The sequence below is a fragment of the Monomorium pharaonis genome, unplaced genomic scaffold (assembly GCF_013373865.1).
Source record: "Monomorium pharaonis isolate MP-MQ-018 unplaced genomic scaffold, ASM1337386v2 scaffold_662, whole genome shotgun sequence".
In the NCBI taxonomy this organism is placed as follows: Eukaryota; Metazoa; Arthropoda; class Insecta; order Hymenoptera; family Formicidae; genus Monomorium; species Monomorium pharaonis.
In genome coordinates, this window is record NW_023415981.1 from 4467 (window position 1) to 26444 (window position 21978).

Below are 21978 nucleotides of genomic sequence, written 5' to 3' on the forward strand. Positions count from 1 at the left end.
TCACAAAGACAATGTTATATAAGAATATTTTCTTTATTATAATCATATAAAAGTGTAATGTAAACTTATAAAAATAAAAATACAGTTTTTTTATAATAAGTGGTGTATATATACGAGACTTCTTTATTACCTATCCATCCATTCATCATCCTTAATACATTTTCTTATTAATACGTATTATAAAATGTATAATGTAATCAACTTTAATTAATTTTTCATAGAAAATTAACATATAAAATGCATACTATAAAATACAAATTACAATAGTATAAAATACAAATTACAATAGTATAAAAAGACTCACAAAAATACATAAAATGTAATATATGTGTATAATATAAAATACATGAAGCGCTAAATGTAAAATTATAAAATAAGTATAAAATGTAAAAAATAAAAAATATAAACTATAAAATATATGAAACGCTAGATGTAAAATTAACAAATATATGTAAAATATAAAATACATGGAATGTAAATTACAAGTACATCAGGCGCAAAATACATACAAATATATTATAGGGGTATCCGATAATGTCCCCACGGTAACGTTTCGATCGAATTGGGTACGAGATATCTCTTGTCGTCGTACGGACTTAGAGCAATTTTCATTTCGGACACCGTGTATACTTCGTGTAACTTGGATCGTATACACGACTGGCGACGCGTCATCTCGATTTCATCTCTCAAACAGCGGGTGTAATCTTCGAACGTTATGGCTCGCGCTATTACGTTATTCTTGACACCTTTTGCTTTTTTGGTGTCCTTTTTCCCGTCCACTTTCAACGCGTACATTTTTGCTCTAAGTCCGACGAACTCGATCATTATCGCACCATTGTTTTCATCTTTCATTAGACCAGGTATTTTTTTATTTTGAGAGGCATACCGTACGCGTTGTCGACCGGATAATCGCTCGTGTCGAACCTAGCAATATCGCGTTTCATCGTCTCATAAACATCATCGCACTCGACGTGGTATACGAGACTATCGGTGTCAGTGTACATGACTTTACATTTGTCGCGATACAAAGGTACCATATACTCGTGATGAAATTCGTATAGACACGTCTTAGAAAGATCTAAAATGCACATGCCTACGTAAATCGGTTTGTTGAATTTCACCTTGAGTTTTCTTAGTTCGATGGCAATAAGATTCTCTGAAAAAATGCTACGACTATGAAAATTCGGTTTCGCGATCATTGCCTCCGCACCGTGCTGACCCTTCCATTTCGTCAATAATTTAACGTTAACGTGATTACGCACATTCTCCATGGTTTTCCCGAATACCGCGTTGTTCATTAATTTATACAAGTTTTTTTCAAAATCATTTTTGGCGTGAGTTCGGAATTGTGTGTTTAATTCTATGTATTTACAGAGCCATGGAGATTGCGCGAATTTTAATATGCGGTGTATCTTCGCGATACGAAGACCGTGACGCGTACACTGCTGTAAGTTTTGGTAATGTATAATGTAACGTTCTTTATCGTAGAGCGTGGCGAGAAGTTTACATTCTCGCTTGCCGGGCGGTTTATCGCGCGTCGGGCAGAAAGGTAGGTCAGTGTGTCGATCGTGAAGGTCTCGAGGATACTCGAGATCGACCTCGAGAATGTATCCCGTGGGTGAATCCGGAGCGATAGAGTTCAAGTCGAAATTTGAAACGTCCTCGACCCATTGAAATTCAGTGTAGGGTAACGGCTGACACATCGCCCAGCCATACAAATTATTAACGTCAAAGTACATAAGGTACGACGATGGTTTCGATGGGTCGTAGGTCTGCATGTACTTGTTGTTAGCCTGTGCGTATCTGCCTGAACATTGACTCAGACCACCGCGTATACCGCGTTCGATAAACATTACCATGTCTATGTCCGTAAGCAATTCAAAACTAATATCGGTATATTTTAACATAGCGTCCCACGTGTATCCGGGAAGAGTGTAATAATGCGCGGGATCGAGACCGTAACTTTCTAAACATTTATCACGGAAATTTTCAAAAATGTCGGCTAACAACAAGACATCCGTTTTCAAATATAGATCGCTGTATTCACCCAACGTTCGAATTGAGAACCGATGCCAGACGTTGACGGCGTGTGCGTAATCGCTCTCGGATACTGTGTCGGAGGTCAGAGAACTATAAAAGGATTCGAGTGGTGGTAAACATGTGTCTTCCAATTTTTCGACGCGGTCAACGTACTCGTATGGAAATACGCCTTTTCGTGTCAATAAATTAAATTCTGCGTCGGATAAGTGCGAAAATTCGGAACGTACAATTTTTAGATTTTCTTTACCCAGAAATGATGCTAATTTCTCGAGACTAGTATTTAAAAATTTATATGAATCTATAAATCTTAACTTTATGTGATTATGTGGGCCTAATTTATCGGCGGTACTTACAACATGCTTTGTAAAAGAAATATATTTTTCTTTCGTGATGGGTAATAAATCAATTTTTCCTTTGAACGCTGTGGCTATTTCCTTGATAATAAAATGAGAATCGTATCCGGATAAATTATGGAAGACTACCGGTATGTACAACACATTTTGATAATATAAATTACAAAGCGAATGTGCGGGACCGCGGTAACGACCGGTCAGATGGCAATGATCGCGCACTCGCTTATCATCCGGCGCAAACGGTTTTTCGCAAATATGGCAATGTGTCGCGCTACGGTATGCCTCTAATTGTTCTTTCGATAACGTCTCCATGGGGACATTGGCGCATAAACGAATCTTAACGTTATGTGCTAAATCTTCAAGTTGCTTAGCGAACCACAACACGCAATCGGGATCGCGACGAAACCGATACACGGATAACGCATTATCGTATGAACATCGCACATAATACGCTATGCTAAATACCTCGTGTTGTTGGTAGGCGTATGTCGTCGGCTCCGTGTCAGGTTGCATCTTCCGCAGCACACACTCGAGATCGGCGTATACGACGAAGGGCACTCGTTCCTTGTTGTGTAAGTTGCGGAAGCTCAACCACTTATCCTTTTCATCTGGTAGTTCGACAGCACAGTCATTCAACTTTTGACAGTCCACATTGTGCGATTGTAACTTTTCATCGGAACTGAAGTAATGTAGACATCTGTAAATAACAAAGAAAACATATATGTTTACTGCTATTTGAAACAATTTATAAACACATTCATGAAGAATTATTACTTACCGATCGCAAATGTATTTCTTGCATACATGTTTGCTCAATTGCGATCCCACCAGACGGGACAGATTTTTGATCCATGTGAAGTGACCCACGTTGTTATCCCCCGGATCTTGCACGTACAAAAGATTGACATGCTTCTCCCTCTTGTTATCCGTGAGTCGTAATGGAAAAATTTTATCCTCTTCGATCCCGTACACGTTGACCGACACATCGTTGAGTCTCTCAAATTTCCCAATGTCTTTTAATATAACGGGAAACTTGATGTCGTCGAACTTTAAGACTGTCGTATAATGAGGGTACGACGACTCCAGCCCTGTGTTTCTTTCTACGGGATGCAGAGCGGCGATCACTGACCATGCAAAGCATGCATTGTCCTTCGATTTAACGTTCACAACTGCTTTTTTCAACATTATTTTTCGCGGCAATGTCACGTAACATCCCGCGTGTAGAGGATTAAACTTGTTCACATTTATAGTTAAATTGAGAATTCGTGAAAGCGCCCACCCGCTATCGCGTTCTTGGAACTCTTCAAGCGACGCTAACGTGGGCTCGATGACACGCCGCTCGTACCATTCGTCTAAATTTGACGTTTGAAAGAGTTCACAATTTTTTGTGGTGATACTCTTATTAGCGCTCTTTTCACCAGTCACAAATACACCGTTGAACGCGGTGTTTACTTTTATACAGTTGTGTCTTTGTAGAGCGTCTCGCACACTCTCGAGCACTATACCTCCGGCGTCTTCGAGAAACTGTCGCGGCTCGATATAGTTAGTATTAATAACCGCACCGGTCAGAACACGATTCTCGAACGCGGTATCTATCTCGCGCCACACGAGTCTTTCCGCGTTATCACTCGCGTAATCACCGCCGACGTACACGAAACGTCTTTGTAATCTTGTCTTTTCACCCTCGAGTCGCGCGATTCTCGCCACCAACGATTGTTTATATCCGACGGCGAGCCGAGGACGCTTGACGCGGCTATGTTCCTCGAGCCGTTGTACACACTCATCACATCGCTGCAACCACGTAAAACACTCGCCCAAAGTAGCGACTCTGTTCGCTTGCTCCAAGAGCTCGCGTTCCTCTAAATCGAATTGTTCCATGTTTTAGCGTCTTTTCGCACTTTTTAAATCACGTTACATTCTTCGACGGAGCACTTGCACGTGACACGTCTACATGAGTTGCAGCGTCGCACCGAATCTTGCACTTCATAGTGCATTTTCTTGCATTCTTTTTCATGCAGAATGAAAACATAAGTTCTCATCATACGTCCAAAATGATCATTATTCTCATTGTCTTTATAAGCATAACGATTCCATGCATTAAAAAAATCATCATACGTGTGCAGCATATTTGTTATTTTAGGATTTTTTAAGAACACTTTAACCATATTATTTATCAACAATTTGATACACCTTCCAATACCAGCAGGAATTTTAATGTACATAGTATCGTATTCACGTAGCATCTTTTTAGCGACTTCATCATTCGGACACTGATTCAATGCCATGGTATATATTTCTTGTCTCACGTGATAAGGCCAGGGATAAATAGATTCATTCTTTATATACACTCTATGTATCGCAACGCGTTCAAGCGTTCCACGTATACCAAGTTCTCGATCGCGTATAAATTGCACTGGTGATATTCGTTTATTGTTAAGAACATATTTGATATCTTCAATGTCCTCCCGATCCATGTTGTACGGTTATGTATTTAAAGTCTTTACAAACTGCACACTGGGCACATGTTGCGCGGAATTATCACGTACATGGATTGACGGCAATTCGAGCAAGCACGATGATCCAAATTTTCTAGCCGATCCGTTTGATGCTCCCTAACAGCACTCATCCCTTCTCTAATGTCCCACATGTCAATCATACACTCGGCACAGAGAGCTAGAGCACCACCCGTAGAATAAAAGAAAAATATCGCGCAATGTTCGGAACGCTCGTTTAATTTAAGAAAATCTTCATGTGAAACAAATTTTTCCACGCGATCGACAAAGTCAATGGAATAACTCGTAGAATCACTAACATCGGATACTAAGCTGTCTTCATCATCCTCGTAGGAATTTTCGAAATCATCAACTACCATGTCTTCATCGTTGGAGTTTTCGTAATCACTGCCTGCAATATCAATATCTTCTTTATCGTCCGCGATATTCACAATTTCTATATCGTCCGCGATATTCACAATTTCGATATCGTCCGCGATATCCACAATTTCTGTATCGTCTACGATATCCACAATTTGTTCATCGTCCGCGATATTCACAATTTCTATATCGTCCGCGATATCTATAATGTCCACTTCATTTAACTGATTAGCCATTCTTCAAGTTAAAATTCACAATACTTAGGAATTAATTCACTTTGATTTGCTCGGGTTGAAGACTTCACGCTTACTGTGGCACCGTGCTCTTCCGGACCAATTATATTTCACTCTTAGCCCTTTGTCTCATGCATTTGTTTATAGTTATGCATAGCTTCCCGTTTAAAGCTACCGGGCGATAAATGTCGATCAAATGTTTAGATATTTTAGCTGCCGGTGGTCACTACCGATTTATTATCTAGAAATTTAAGCTGCCGACGGTTCGGCGCTCCGTGCGATAAACATTCGCTATTTTCTTTATAACGAGCCGCTACCTCTAACAAGAGCGCTAAGCAGGGAGATAACACCGCGACAGGAAGAAACGTGTCGAATTATTAGCTGCCGACGGTTCGGCGCTCCTTGTCGCGATAAAAAATTTGTTTATAACAAACCGCTACCGGATATGGTCAGCGATTTTTGTTTATAGCTATTCCAAGAGCTGTCGAATAAATTTATCAGCTGCCGACGATTCGGCGCTCCGTACGATAAATATTCTTAGAAATTTGTTTATATCAGGTTGCAACTCGCATATTATTTTACTTAGAAAATGTTTATACTGATAAGCGACAGAAAGAACCATAGATAAAAATTGTTTATACCTAATTACTACTTCTAGCCGCAGGGCCTAATTGTTTATATCAAGTTGCAACTCGCATATTATTTTTCTTAGAAATGTTTATACTGATAAGCGGTGACCGGCAAGTTATTGTTTATTTCTGGTTACAACTGACTTGTAATTTACATAAATGTTTATACTGATAAGCGGCTACCGACCGGTATTTGTTTATATCAGGTTACAACTGACTTGTAGTTTACATAAATGTTTATACTGATAAGCGGCTACCGACCGGTATTTGTTTATATCAGGTTACAACTAGCATGTTGTTTATATAAATGTTTATACTGATAAGCGGCGGCATCCGTTTGTGTGACGTCATCCCCCCTCCCCGCGTGACGTCATACCCCCCCGTGACGTCATACCCCTCCCCGCAAATACCCCCCCGCCCCTCACCCCCCCTCGGAGCCCCGTAGTCAGAACCACCTCCTTATTCCTACTATTATGTTTTACAAAATTCTTGCGTAACCCTTTCTTGGTCCCACCGTAACCGGATATTTTTATCATTTTGACATTGATACGTGATTAGTGTAAATAGCGGCATTTATCTTGACGTATGCATTAGCTAGATGTCGCGCTGTTTGCAGAACTAGTTTTTGATATCGCGATTTATACAATATCCGCTAAAATTGCATGCGTCGTTCCCGGATGACATCACGCAAAGCCTTACACACACTTGACTTTAAAATACTTCAGTAAAGAACGCTACTTTCCTGCTTAGATGGAATAGAAAAAGTGCTTAAATGAAATAGAAAAAGAGAGAAGAGGGGAGGGGAGGAGAGAAACAAAGTCCGATATTCTCTTTTGAGAGAATGACGACACTCACCGATACGTGTTCGTCGGCAATGGGTGCTTCGGGTACCCTCTCAAACCTGCCTAACAATACTTCCGATAATAATACACGGTGATCACGGAACTTGAAGCAACGCCAAAAAGACTCACCGGACTTGGTCATAAAAGTGCAGTTACAGAATACGAAAACTTCCTGGGTGGATAAAGTTTCGGATAATTTCACGATTCTCCGGATACAATTGTACTCTTCTGCAGGTACAATTAGGCGCACTTCTACGTCTATTTCGGAAAACTACCGCGATCGAGTCATTAAGTAGAATCACGAAGCAGCACTCAACGTAACATTTTATTGACTATATACTGCGAAAACTTTCCTACTTGTGAATGTAGCAGAGGTCCACTCTCGCAAGAGTTCAATTTTATTCTTATCCACGGCAAACAATGTAAAATAATAATGAAGAATAAAATGCTATAGAAATTTCGCTGAATCTCAATAAATTTCTTTATATTTTGAATTAATTTACCTAATGTACAAAAAGAAGGTGATAATAGAATCGAAAAGAAAACTGTTTGATAACATCTATCTGATTGCATCTTAAAAAGCATTAACTTATAAACAGCAACATTATTAATTACCACATTTATTACATGACTGTATCTTAAGAGGGAATTCCGAATTTGCGAATTTTAATATTGCGATTTGATAACAAATGACTGTATTTCAAGAGGCGCTAAATTTAGAATAACAACGTTAATACTAATTAATTACTACACAATACTTGTCTGTATTTACTGATAGTATCTTAAGAGGAAAGTCCGAATTTATGAATGATCAATATGATACCACGATAACAGGTACCTTTACTTGACTATATCTTAAAAGGCATTAAATTTGGATCAACAACGTTGATAATTACTCGATCGACTTGCATCTATCGGTCATTTCGTCAAGCCTTGGCTAAAAATTTAGTCTCTTAACGTGACAAAGACGTATTTCAAAATGCAGAGGGCCGGGCAAGAGCGTGTGAGTCAGTGCGAGCGTGAGACGGGCGAGCAACGACGACAAGCTCCGGCTGTAGAAAAGGCGAACTTGAACGCGAGCGATACTCTCGAAGGCCGCAAGACCAAGTCGAGCGGTTCCCGATATCGAAGGTCTGGAGAAACCGACGAAAATCCAAATCTCGCGCGTTCCGTGCGCCGCGACGTCGTCGTCGGCGTGATTTCGTGAGCGCGGTCGGTCTATTTTCACGCTAACGTATATCTCGATGATTACGTCACTTGTTTACACCATTCACCAGATGATTTGATTACCTATTAAGAAACAATTATGCACCTGCACACGCGACCTTATTCCCCGCTTGTTTTTGCTCTCTTTTTATCTATCTTTTTTCCACGCAAGTATGTATCAATAATATATTCGCATTTTAACAATAGATAAGAAGCGCAGAAATGGCCGATTGTCGAAGCGCCAATTCCATTTATTCAGTGGTTACGTAAAAGCGCCGGTTATTAAGTTATAATTGTTGATAGAGCAAACAATGTTATCATGCCGGTGCCATCGAAACTAAAGTAGCATTTGAGAAACGTACAGAACGATTATGCACAGAACATGCATCTTCATAGATAATTCGACCAATATCGTTTATTTGTCTGTTAATAAAGTTACAATCAAGATTTTTAGGAATCTATCAAGTCAATCTTATCGTAATAAGACCCACCGTTAATAAATCTGATTACATGTCCAAATAGTATATTTAATCTCTAATACTAAATACAAAAAATTTAATACGAAATATTATATTGTGTTCTGGATCATCTTCGACAAAAATGAAAATAGAAACCTTTTACGTGCGGTTGATCATTTTTTTAAAATGAAAATACAAGTTTAAGCGATATTAGCTTTATTATCTATAACTAACAAACAATTTGTAACTAAAATATAGCAACTGTTTCGACTTACCAATAACACGTTCATGCTGTTCCATCGGTTGCTTCAGCGACTGTAGTTTCCGACTGGTAATTTTCCACCATCTTTGCCGAAACACACACGCACGTACACGAATTGATCAAGACAATTAATAATTACCGCCGCGTAGTCTAATTAATGCGATAAACACTATCGATTCATTGAAGACACTTTTTCTTTACGTATTACCTTTTGAACGAATTGAATGAATGGAATAATTAACTTTCTTTGACGATCGCACGATATTTAAATCGGCACTCCCGATACTCACTCGCGCGCGATTAATTTCAGAGAAACTTGGAAGATCCGGGTGCGATAACGATTTTCGCCGACGACCGGATTGTTACACTGTCGCGATACGAGTCACGTGGCAACCACGTGTGTTACCTGCAATCATTTTATATTATGTATGTCCATAATAAAATACAATATATGTATAAATAAAATACATGAAGCGCATATGTAAGTTCTTGAAATTTATGTAAACTTTAAAATACTTATTCTAAATATAAAAATCTTATCGCTTTTAAGAAACTTTCAGTACAAACGTTATCTACATAATGCAAAGAAAAACCGAGTGTTGTATTTTGTGTTGTCATTCGAGCATTCAAAACATATCACATAAACATGCGAAATAGCTGTTAAAATGCGGAGATAAGATATTGCTTGCATTACAAATCTCTTTTTCGCCATACAGCAGCAAAAACAAAGTAAAAAAAAATAACTATTTGTACAGCATTTCATGTAAGCATTTGTTTTGTTGATAACGTGAAAAATTTTATGCTATGTACCAACACTGAGGTAATATGTGCGACAAAGATATAAAAAATGACAAATTGCTACATAAAAAATGGTCGCAATATGATATAATCTTGAGTATAATATTTTAGCTTGATTTGCATTCATACCAATACATAAAGCTTCAGCAACAATATTTTTAATAAGCAAAACATTTATTTTAAAAAAGGTAATAAAGGTAATAAAATTCATTTTCAAAAATCTTGTTAAAATGAACTGTATTAACTCACAAAGAGAGAGAAAGAGAAAGAGAGTTTAAATTTTATGATATTTTTAAGTTTTTGCATTTGCAAGTATTTTTGTATCGTTCTAAAATGAAACAATTACAGTGATTAACAGTAATAAACTGGCAAATTGCATGGTGATCGATGAACAAATGCATACGTCTGTAATTTCATGAATTGACAAATCATCAGTGAGTTTAATATATAATCATTAAAATATATCATATCAAAAATCCCTTTAACTATGTTTATACATGTGTATCTTTCCACAAGACGATAACGCACGTAAATGCATAAGAAATATTTCATCACTCTATATATATATATATATATACAAGATGAGGGAAATATGTCAGTACCCCTAAATAACGTAGAAAATATAAGTTAAATGTTTCACACATAACAATATTAGTACATCAATTCTTCCGACCGGTATATGTTTAAACATATCAATGGATTAAATAGATCGCCTAACGGTCTTGCATTGCACAGTTTAAATGAGCTAAGAAATTTAATTTAATAGAAAAATTATATTCATCACTAAAATCCAATGCAATTTAGACGTTCTACTTAATCTATTGATATGTTTAAATGTTTCAGACAAAAGTTGTATGGTGTAGCGAAATCCATTTACTGATTTATCCAGATCCATCTCTGATCTTGCCTTGGTTGAATAATTTTCGATCTTATCTTTGTAAACCAGTCATTTTACTATAAAAGCTCTATAACTTCAAAAAGAATAATCAAAAGTATATAAAATTATAGTGTTTTAAAAAGCTCTCGAGATAAGCTACAAAAATAGGTAATAAAAAATAAAAAATTGCCAACGCCACTCAAGATTAAACTAATAATATCACTAAACGAATCTCTTTATACTTTACAACTTTTGTCTGAAACATTTTTCTATAAATCTTATATTTTTTTAGTTATTTAGGGGTATCAATCTTATTTCTTCACCCTACACACACACACACACACACACACACACACACACACACACACACACACACACACACACACACATACACACTGAGAAAAGAAAGATATGATATCCGACTGTTGCGATAATCGAGTTTTATTATACAATATTTATCATTCTGATATCTTCTAAAACTTTTAATCGTACGATTGATCTTATCAAAAGAAAAATGATCTCGAAAAATTTGATTTAAAATGTCGCAGGAAGACAACTTATAATTAACTTGATCTTAAAAAAAGAAACAAAATTAATCAAAGATGTAATAATATCATAAAAAATAAGTTTTGCGATACCGCAAGATATGATTTACATTTTAGTTAATGTAATAAATTAATTTTTTCTTATCATGCTTGATTTCTGTAATGTTCGTGGGACTTATCCGGAAGATATCATGAAATATTATTCGTTGCTACCTCTCGGCGATTTATCTCGATTTCGTTGCTGGAGTTTCGCAAATATTTCGATCAACTCAGTGTCTCCGTAACCACGATGTACTACGGCCGTACTCGCGTCAGGTGAAACTTTACAAACAACATTCGCGCGACAGAAGGAGTCGTTTTCAGAAGATGCTTGAACGCGAAGGCTTTAAGCAGACTTGCGTTGCAAAGTTTAGAAGTTTACGTAAAGAGTTTATCAGTGCGAAGAGACATGAAGTAAACACACACGATGCTTCTTACAATAAATATGCCACGGCAATGTCAACACGTAACGTTTTCTAGACGATTATTTTTTCTCCTCTTTATTTATTTTTCATATGGAATCTCAGTCTAACATATCGTGTTATCCAGCTAAAAAAAAAAAAAAAAAATCTTTCATGTATATATATTTAATGAGGCGGATTTTCAAGAATAAATACAAATAAGTGGAAAATCAGTCTTGAACTCCATTTATAGAGTACAGACGCCAAAAATAAAACAAGAAACATACATAAATAGAGCTAACGAGCATTAAGCACCTCGCCAGGCATAAATAACAATGCCGCAGTGTCTCTTTTCAATTACGCCTCTTTCCCGGGATGCACTTTGTATCACGACAAATTAGCAGATAAGGATCATGCGATTGTCGTCCCAGCAAACAAAGACTATCAACGATCTGCTATCGAGTATCCGACACTGCCAATAGATAGATCGAGCTCTCGCACGCGATGTGACCGAAGCAAACGTGTGTGGCCAGAAATAAAACTTCACATCGTGAGCATACGTAACGCGTAACCTTGCGAGCCTCACCGGTCATTGGTCATAGGGGAAAGATTTACATTTTGGGCGTAGCCAACTCCGCTGCGTTTAAACAGTTTGAACATCGATCGCTCGGAACGTGACTCGCGGCTATAGCAATAAGAGAAAAGAAATGAAAGAAGAAGAGAGAAAGAGAGCCGTTACGTAAGCGCGACGCCTGTCGCATAATATTGTGACGACGCTAATGATACCGTTTGCCATATGCGCGTGCGACGCGCGACGCCCCGACAATTTTGTATAAACCGCGAACAAAGGCAGGCAGTCATTCGAGATCTCTAGAAGGTAGCTATTTTTTTTTATTACTACAGCTATTACGTCGTACAGTGTACGTATACGTGTCCTATAAAAATCGCGAGATTTTCATGTGTCGCGACTTAAATTGCCTCCCTGTGTCTCGACCGGTAGAAATACGTTTTCGTAATCGTTTCTCTTTAACGGAAAAGCGTACGTGATCTGCGAAACGTGGGCTCCCTGACTCGGAAACTCGGATTCCAACGGGCTAGCGGGAAATAATGGATACCGCTGTTATACGCATGTACAAATGTCACAATTGCACCCCCTCCCCTCCCCTCACTCTCCCTCTCTCTCCGTTTCTCTTCGTCGTGACTTCGTCTTTAATTACGCGCGACCTTCGATGACGACCTACACGGTACACAGATCAACAGACGGAAAATGATCGTGTTTACTCGAAGAATCATCTCCACTAACATCGTAAATCGCGTATCTCTCCCCATGTCCTTTGACAATATCTGTCAAATTTTATATGAGCATAAAGATAAAATTTACCCGAGAAGCGTTGACGCGACCTTTAAAATTCTCACTTAATGCGCTATCTCTCTTAATGTACGCGGTATCTTATTACAGGTATAAACAGAAATATTTAAACTGTGAAAAGAATTACTTATCGGAACTTTGGCTTTTTTCATTTTTTTCGATCATGAATATTTATGAACCCGATGTACTCGATAACTCGTTTTAAGAGACTCGAATGTCTCGTACAATGGAATTAGCACGTATCCCAATCTGCTGAAATGTACTTCATAGCCTACCCTATTAGAAAATTATGGCGTATTAGACCGGATTTGCACCTTAACGTGAAAACAGTCCTAAGCCGCGCTTCGTTACGCCCCTTACGTGCAAACTCATAAAGCGAGATCTGATCGGGCAGCGATGTTAAAGTAGCGGATAATTGTGTCAGGGTAGAGAATGAGATTCTGAAAGAACTGAAAGGCATCAGCTACGCCCCGCTTTAAGAAATTGTAGTAACAATATCGGCGCCCTTTCTTTCTCTCCCTTCTGTGTCTCTTCCTCTCTTTCACTTAAAGGAAAGCCCGACCATCGATCGATTTTACGCTTCACCACTTTGCAGCGCCTAACAATTGAGCTAAAAATAGCACACAGAGCGGCGATAAAAGGTTCATCACATGTACAATTCAATAGAAACGCGGGAAGAAGCATTTTATTTTTTATTTATTAAGGAGCTAATGTGGCAACAGAAAAGACTTAATCGGCGTAACAACACGAACGAAAGCTACTCAAATGACTAAAGTCTCGTTAAACTATTTATTTTTTATTCGCGAGTCTTATAATACATGTCAAAGCGAGTACTGTTACAAATAGAGTAAAACTTTAAAGGATTGTAACGCGCGCGATCATCGACTTTTATAAACTTTTCTTCCGGTCGGTTCATAACTGAAACTACTGGTAATTAATATTAACATGAGTTCCCAAGAATAAATTTAACTTGGCAAACAAAGTTAACTATTAATCTCGTGATAGGCGGAAATAGCTGCATGCATTGCGTATAAGTAACGGAATTAGTATACTAATTTCATTTCACTTTAAGAGAAGCGATTATTTGGAAGATTGCGAAAGATTGAAGAACTTTATTATACACTCTAATTTGATCATCAAATTGAATATACATCATTCGGCTGATAGTTAAGGAAACGAGAAGTTCCATGAGAATCGCCAACTGTACTTTGGCAAAAAAAACTTTAACAATTGTAGGCAGCGACATCGATGGCACGTTAATTATCACGTACATCTGTTTTTCGCGAGTCAGTTCTCCCGCGCTATCATTTGTATCTGCGATAAAAAGATACGCATTCGCTAACAAGACGAGGCAAAAGGCTGGCGCCGCCGACGCGATCGAAGCGGCATCGTCTTCGACGTCCATCGAGACTTCGCGGCCTACGCCTTGTAACAAACGGCATGTAAAGTGTCGCGATGCAGGTTAACGAGCGACAGGCGGTGTTATTTGCCCGGTATTAACATCTTTAGCTCTGGGATTTTGCACGACGTAATATATGCGTAGATGCGATTTGCTCGGGAATCCGTTGTGCTAGATAACGGCAGTAAATGTACCGCGGCAAATATATACTTTCGACACTCAAAATCTTAAAAAAAAAAAGGCAAAAGAACTAAGAGACATAGAAATAGTAGAAGGATCATTAATTGGTACATAATTAAAATAAAATACAAAATGAGCAATAATATTTTCTTAGATAGAATTATTGTATTAAATATGGAGAAGATAGAGTAAGGTATTATAATATATACAGCTACGTTTATAAATAAATCTTAATGAAAAGGGAGCGAGATAAGAGCGTAAACAATTCAGATAGAATAATGTATGCATTTTCATGCGAATAAACACTTCGTAGGTGCAATTAATTAAGTGATCGCAATTTGTCGCAGCTCACGCGGTGTCGAGTTACGGCATCGGTGCTGAAAGGCGAATGGAGAGCAATAAAGCGACTCACGGCGCAAACGACAATCATCACTCGGTCGACTCGAAATCCAACGACGACGACGTCGACGTCGACGGCGGCGGCGGCGGTGGCGGCGGCGGCGGCGGCGGCGGCGGAACAGTCTACGTGATTGCATTCGAGGGGAAGGAGAACGGGGAGAAAGAAAGAGACATGGAAGAGAGCGGTAAGAACGTGAATCATGTTTACTAGTGCACAAGAGTGACTTCATAGCAATTGCACTATTCTCATGTCATCACAGATCATCGTGTATTTCCTGTTGCAATTCGAGATCACATTTCCCCGCGTCTCGTTGCAAATACACGTGTAATATTGCGGTATCGAGCGTGTCGGAATACTAATCCTTTTTTTTATAACCGTTTCGTATTTTCCATTAATAATATCGAACTTACACGGAGGTCAGAAAGCATCAAAAATAGCATAATTACTCATTACTATCGATTCGCGACCTTCAGCGTTTTCGTCGCGTATATCTACACACGACGACGATAACGAAATTTATCACTACAAAATATTACTCTGCTCCGTCAGTATCTCGCGCTAAATTCTTGACCCCTGTAATGTTACTTTGTGACAAATTCAAGTTTATCTCTCGCGAAACGCGACATAATGTTTTCGTCTTTACGACTCGGAGCTAATTTAATTCTCTGTACGAAACGATATCGAGAGATATGATTTCATTAATCACAAATATAAAATACCAATAGGATAGCATGTTTGATAGTAGAAACTGATGTAATATAATAATAATAGAATATGTAAAGATAGAAATCTGATGTAATTCTTCAAGCGACTAGCTACATTACATTAAATAATGACTGATTGAGTAAGCTAATGAAGCAACTATGATTCATAGTACTACGATGTCAAAAACGTAATTCATAGATCAAAGCGACGCACAAAAAGTATACTTGATGTTATTTTATATATATATATATATATATATATAAATATAAAATATATCGTGTGAAATCATATCGCTTTACAATATATATTATATATATATATATATATATGTAGTAAAGAATCAATCTTAACGGAACGAGATTCGAACTTCAGTTCGCGTGTGTCCCGTTAAAAAAAAAATCACACCTGCAGAAAACAATTCGCACCGCACGCGCCAAGGATTTATGCAAATGTGTAGTAGTTTCATCATCATTTGCATCGCTTTTCTTATTTCGCATTGTACGCATCACGTATTAATATCGAGAATCCGTTTCACGCACGCATGTCATCAATCGAAAAAAGAAATATAGTTTCGAAAACTTTTCAAGCGACATTCACATCACAAGAAAACCAAAAGCAAAATATGCGTCTGACGCATGCAATCAATTTGTTATACGATTTGTCATCGATTTTTTTAGACATATAGAGCAATAAAAACATACTACGTATGACAATAATCATATTTAATTTGCAAATCTAACATGTAAATTTGAAAAATACATGATATTCTTGATATTTTACTATTATACTTGGTTAGCAAGGAAGCGTCAAGTTAATTTTAGATTCGACGCTCATCGTATCGTATTTCTATCGAGAATGGCATCTTAAAGCAGACAACAAAAGAGTAACGTGGCTCGCAAGTGAAAACGTTGTTTACAAATCTTTCACAACCCAACATATTTCTTATCATTTTGATCTCGCATAAGCAGTAATAATAGTCAAAAGTATCTTGAGATTTCGTTGCAAAATTTCCGATCTTCTGAGCTTTTCGATAATTTGTAAATATTCAAAATAATAATTAAAAAAACACACACCCTTCTGTTTGCATATACAAACGCAAGTACACCTTTGTCTCAATTTCTTTGTTATTTCTTTCTTACACGAGGATGCCATTTTAATTCTCGTAATTTCGCATGAGCGTAGTTTGCGAATCAAGATATTTCTGATTATTAACGAGCACCTCGCTCACAGGTTCGCCTTTTGTTGTAGTCAACAACGACCTGCAGAATCCTCTGGATCCGTGGTCGATAGTCTGGTACATCGGCTCGTTCGGCGGCCTGGTGGCGTTCTTCCTCATCGTCAGCTGTTCCGAGTGGTGCTGTCGACGTGGCAGCCGACCCCTCACGGTGCCCTACGCACAACGCGCCGAAACGATAAACACAACCGGAGTTACGGAAACCCCGCCGCCACCTTACCACCTATTCGCCCCACCTTCTTACGATTCCGTCAACTACGGCGAGATCGTCGACAAGACGTCCGGCGAGAAACTGGACATCTACGTGATCTCCGTGCCGGTCCACAGGCCAGTGGTGCAGGCGCCAGTGTAGAAGACCTGGGAAAGGCTCATCCTTTTGACGAGGATCATCATACCTGATTTATCGATGACGGTCGACATACGATCGCGTAGAAGCGGTCTCGCGAACCCTTCATTAAAATCGCCGGCTAGTTCGACGTTGAAGAGAACTGCTCGAGAAAGAAGCGCAACTATCGTACAGAAGTGACTACGCATGTGTCTTCGTTACAGCTGAGAAATTTACTTATTCGACGACATTGACAGAGATGATGAACGTTCGTCGAAGCATTAATGTCATTCCGAATCAAATGAGTCGCTTCCCGCGGCGTTTCCACGGAACGGTGACGGATACACCGAAATTCTGAGAAAAAATTGTCACGTCATCGTAATCACGTCGATCTCGAAAAGATCACGACGGTAGAGAAGATTACGCCGATATAATTCTAGATAGAATTTAATTTTATACTGTTCCGGGAAATTCAATTTCTCGCGATTTCAAACGAAAATTCTATGACCAAATTATGAAAATTGTCATCAAGGTTTTCCTGGAATCAACGAGAGAGAAAGAAGAACGACGAGCTAACGACACTGAAGAGATCTAAGTCAATACTTGTGTGGAGAAAAATTTAGTATGCATCGATAGTATAATATTGAGAGATGACACTTAGATGATATATCAGATATATGATCAAAGTCGATCAGACTCGAATATTCTCCTAGACAAGTGATAAAAGAATTGATATAAAAAAAAAAAAAAATAGAGAACAGTTCTTACGCGAGAAAACAAGATGTTCGTGAATTCCTTGAACTGATGAACGCTATGAACTTCAAAATACACCGTTTTAATTGCAGAGCAATAATTAATTTAATCGGCCTGCGAAAAATGGCGAATCGTGCGATAATTTAATTATCAATGCGTTTGCGGGAACGTTGATCGTCTTGCACGCGCGGGTGTTGAGGGTTTTGACAGGCAGAATTATGGCAGGACGTGCGAACACATTTCGGAATATACATGTAAATGAAATAAAAACAGTTCAGCCAATCACTGCCATTCCAAATCGGAACAATCACGATTTAGATTTTATCCAGTTTTAATATTATTAAATTTTTTATTATATATTTTAGAAATACCGCGTCTTTAAAGATAAGTGTCGATGAATATATCCACTGGATATACACACACACACACACACACACACACAAAACACACACGACTTTGAGAAATTTCTGTTTTCCTCGACGATATTCGTCGATTCGTCGATTATCGTTGGCGAATTCATTCTGAGATGTAACATTATATATGAATTAAGAGAACTTTATACGTGATATCGTCGCATGCGATTGGCCCCAATCGCCTATCGACTCCGTCAATTAGGGACGATTAGTGTAGATAACAAATCGACTGCCATGAGAAGTGTCTCCCCGCGAACGAGACCGCGAGAATAATTCAAGATAATAAAGCGAGCGCGCGAGTGTTTGCCGCGGAGCAACTACGGCGAGTGCAGTGTTACACGATAAGGACGAAGGAGGACAGACGGTTCGTGGCTCCTTGCGTGAGCGACGAACCGCGAGCGATCAATTACACGTTAATTAGCGTCGCATCACGACGGAGTCCGTTTCCTCCGCGCGGCGGATCCTCATTCTGCGTCAGAGAATGCGGCGCTTATTCTCCCTGACGCGAAACGTCGGGCGGATAACGGCGTGACTCGCCGTTCATAACGAATCCTCGGGCGAAACGAAAACCCGATCAAATGTGCCATGCATGCAATTCTCTGGACTAGAAGGGATTTGAATTCAAGTCAAATTGATCGTGCAGTTTACGCGAGCGCCCAGATAAATGTGCAGTGAAATCTCGATCCGACGCCGGAGTTCGTGCAGACAAGATATATTTCATTTGCGCTTGTAATAAAAAAAAAATGAAAAAGAAGAAAATTATGAACTTTTCTCAGAATCTACGGAGAGCGACTGTAGTAGAGTTTTGCAAAAGAGCTGCGCAATAATGTAAGGACCGACTGTTTGTGTCGCACCTTGAAAATGGAACGAGGCCTAATTATCAGAAAAATAAATAGTAAATTCTAAAATGTGCAATATCTGCTGCAGATCTTCCAATGTAGTTTTTCGAAACGTAAAAAACTCTTACGGAACACAGTTAACAAGACATATAGTTATTCATATGTATGTGTGAGATTGCGGTATGTGTGTGTTAGAATGCTTTAATTAATTAACAGTAAATAAGGATAATTTGATGCTACGTCAATTACGATTAGCGGTATAACAATCACGATCATCACGGCAATTGCGATTGAATCCCGACCACATTTCGAAGAGAGCGTGTACCTCCCAAAAATCGAATCGTATAATAATATTTCGTGACAACTGTACAATCCCGAACTACCTGCGATCTGCGATCTTACGAAATCCAAGGAAATCCGCCTTTCCTCTGCAATTCGTATTTCTAATAACCGTCGAAGGGCTGTAATTAATAAGGTTCATAAATACTGTGATTCACGTAAGAACAGTTAGATAGACAAATTCGAATAGATCGTAAAGGCGGGTCCCGTTCCCTCAGCGGCATCTTGTCCCTTTCAAAGCGAACGATTCGACCATTTTCTCCCGTTTGCTACTGTTAAAAATTATTATTATTACTGTTACTATGTCGTAGCTGTACTCTTGACTGCGCTCGCGACGCATTCCCGGCGCATCGCGTGCGCCGAGAGTGCGTCGCGACCCCGACTCGTTATCGTCATATATTAAGACTCACGAATGGACGGCGCGCGCGTTGTGAGCTGTTGATATTTATTTTTTATACTTTTATACACACGCTGTTTATATATATATTTGAACGTCCCTACGTTTATACCAATAAAATTTCTTTTCCCATGTACAAAAGGCGAGTCCGTTACTCACATCGATCACCATGCGACCAAAACGAAAATTCCTTTTCAATGACTATTTTAATTGATTAATTTTGCGAAGATCTTTATCGCAATTTTGTGTATAATCGAAGATTTTTTTACTGTGTATACGCGTACATTTAAAAAATCCAAATTGGCAATTACGTCAAGATTATTGCGTCCCGTTGCAAAATAATTTTATTTAACTCTAAATTTGCATTTCATCGAGTATCAAAAATACTCACAGATGCATTACTGCATTTCATTTACAACAAACTGTTCTCTCAAAATAGCGATCGTGTAATTTTTTCTTTATTAGGAAATGTGAAGAGTAAGAATTTTTACTGAAATTAATGGTGAAATTTTTCACTTTTTACGTTATTAAAAAACAAACAACACGGAGTTTAAAGAAACTATTTTATATTGTAAAATAGTTTGATTAAATTTTGTTAATTCTTATGTAATCAAATTTCTCAAAAAATTATGTTGTTTCACGCTTTGACTATAGAAGTATGGACTGCTAATTGCCTATCCCAGCAAAGGTTGTTTGTGTAATGGAGATGAAACGCGCCCTCAATGTTAAACTGGCAGCAAATGGAAACATTAAGCAAAATTCCGATGGTAAATGATGAGGAAAAAGAGAGATAGAATGTGTCACTCGTCACTGTTTTATCAACTTCTTGCAAATTACCGAATATGCATGAAAAAAATTAACGCAAATAAAGGCTGAATTAGTTTCATAAACATATATATTTTGCAGGTATTTGCGTTAATTTTTTTAAATGCATATTCGGTAATTTGCAAGAAGTTGATAAAACAGCGACGAATGATACTGTCTCTCTCTCTTTTCCTCATCTTTTACCATCGGGATCTGGCTTGATGTTTCCATTTTCTGCCAGTTTAACATTGGGGGCGCATTTCATCTCCATTACACAAAAATAATTAGCAACCTAGACAATTAGCAGTCCGTACTTCTATAATCAAAGGTCTGACAAGACTACCATGATTTTGAGAACAAATTCTAAAAGAAAATTCTCTTTATGCAAAAACAAAACACACACACAGAAAGAGAGAGAGAGGAGGGGGACGCGCGCGCACCACACATACACCATTAACATTTCACACCTACCTTCTTTCGCCGCTGCAAGTCAAATTTCCGGTCCTGTTGCTTAATCCTTGGTCACTGGATCCTCGGCTGATAAATCCTCTTTCACCGTGTGTCCTCGGTCACCCCGATGTCCACGAATCTCACTCTCCTTTCTGGAATTGTCGCGAATGTCCCGAGCGTCCCCCCTCCCTCCCCACTCCGATCGGCGAAGCGCGGTCTTTCGCGCCCGAACGAGAGTTCCGGCACAATTTCCGCAGAAACTTTCAACTCACCTCGATCTCTACGCGACAACTCGACCTGCGAACGTTCCCCATGTACGTACGGCGTCTCCCAGACCGCCGAGAAACCCACGATGCTGCGACGAAACGTACGCGATCGCACCGGTGGCCGTTACGCGCCCGCGGAACTCGAATCGTCGAATCACAGCAATGGCGGCTCCTACGTAATTGGTGCAGTGAAGTGGCCGTGAGGGCGCGAATCTCGATCTGAAAATTTCAAAGTAGTCGTTAGTGCACACTCTGGCCGCATTCGCTTCGGTGTTCACGGCGCTCATACACATTATTTTCTCCTTACTTAAAAACTGACGAACAAGAATGAAATGATGCTTAAGGCACTGTGCATGCCACAAAATTATAATAAATAAGACGCCCGTGTTCACACATCTGCAAATGTCTCGTGCAGCGCGTGACACAGATCGAATCACGAAAATGCAACAAAGTAAAGACATTTGCATGTACAATTTCCGTAATCGTAATCGTGAGATTTCGACCAATCATATTGCTCAAATCAGCCGTAACTGACAGAATAACCAATCA

The 21978-nt window shown here is 38.8% G+C and overlaps 1 protein-coding gene across 1 annotated transcript; it reads left to right on the forward strand.

The window, feature by feature from the left end:
* Positions 1-7949: 7949 nt before the first annotated feature.
* On the forward strand, positions 7950-17919 carry LOC118648759. The gene is made up of 4 exons (XM_036295165.1): positions 7950-8173; positions 13373-13566; positions 14852-15088; positions 16840-17919. The coding sequence occupies exons 1-4, from the start codon at positions 7950-7952 to the stop codon at positions 17193-17195; spliced, it is 1011 nt and encodes a 336-aa protein (XP_036151058.1). The 3' UTR covers positions 17196-17919.
* Positions 17920-21978: the final 4059 nt, after the last annotated feature.

Excerpts from the sequence above, each read along its gene's own strand:
- LOC118648759 (XM_036295165.1), top strand. The coding sequence starts at position 7,950 with ATGCAGAGGGCCGGGCAAGAGCGTGTGAGTCAGTGCGAGCGTGAGACG. Across the intron at positions 8,174-13,372 it reads GTCGTCGTCGGCGTGATTTC|AACTGAAAGGCATCAGCTAC; the intron begins GTGAGCGCGGTC and ends AGATTCTGAAAG. Across the intron at positions 13,567-14,851 it reads ACACAGAGCGGCGATAAAAG|CTCACGCGGTGTCGAGTTAC; the intron begins GTTCATCACATG and ends AATTTGTCGCAG.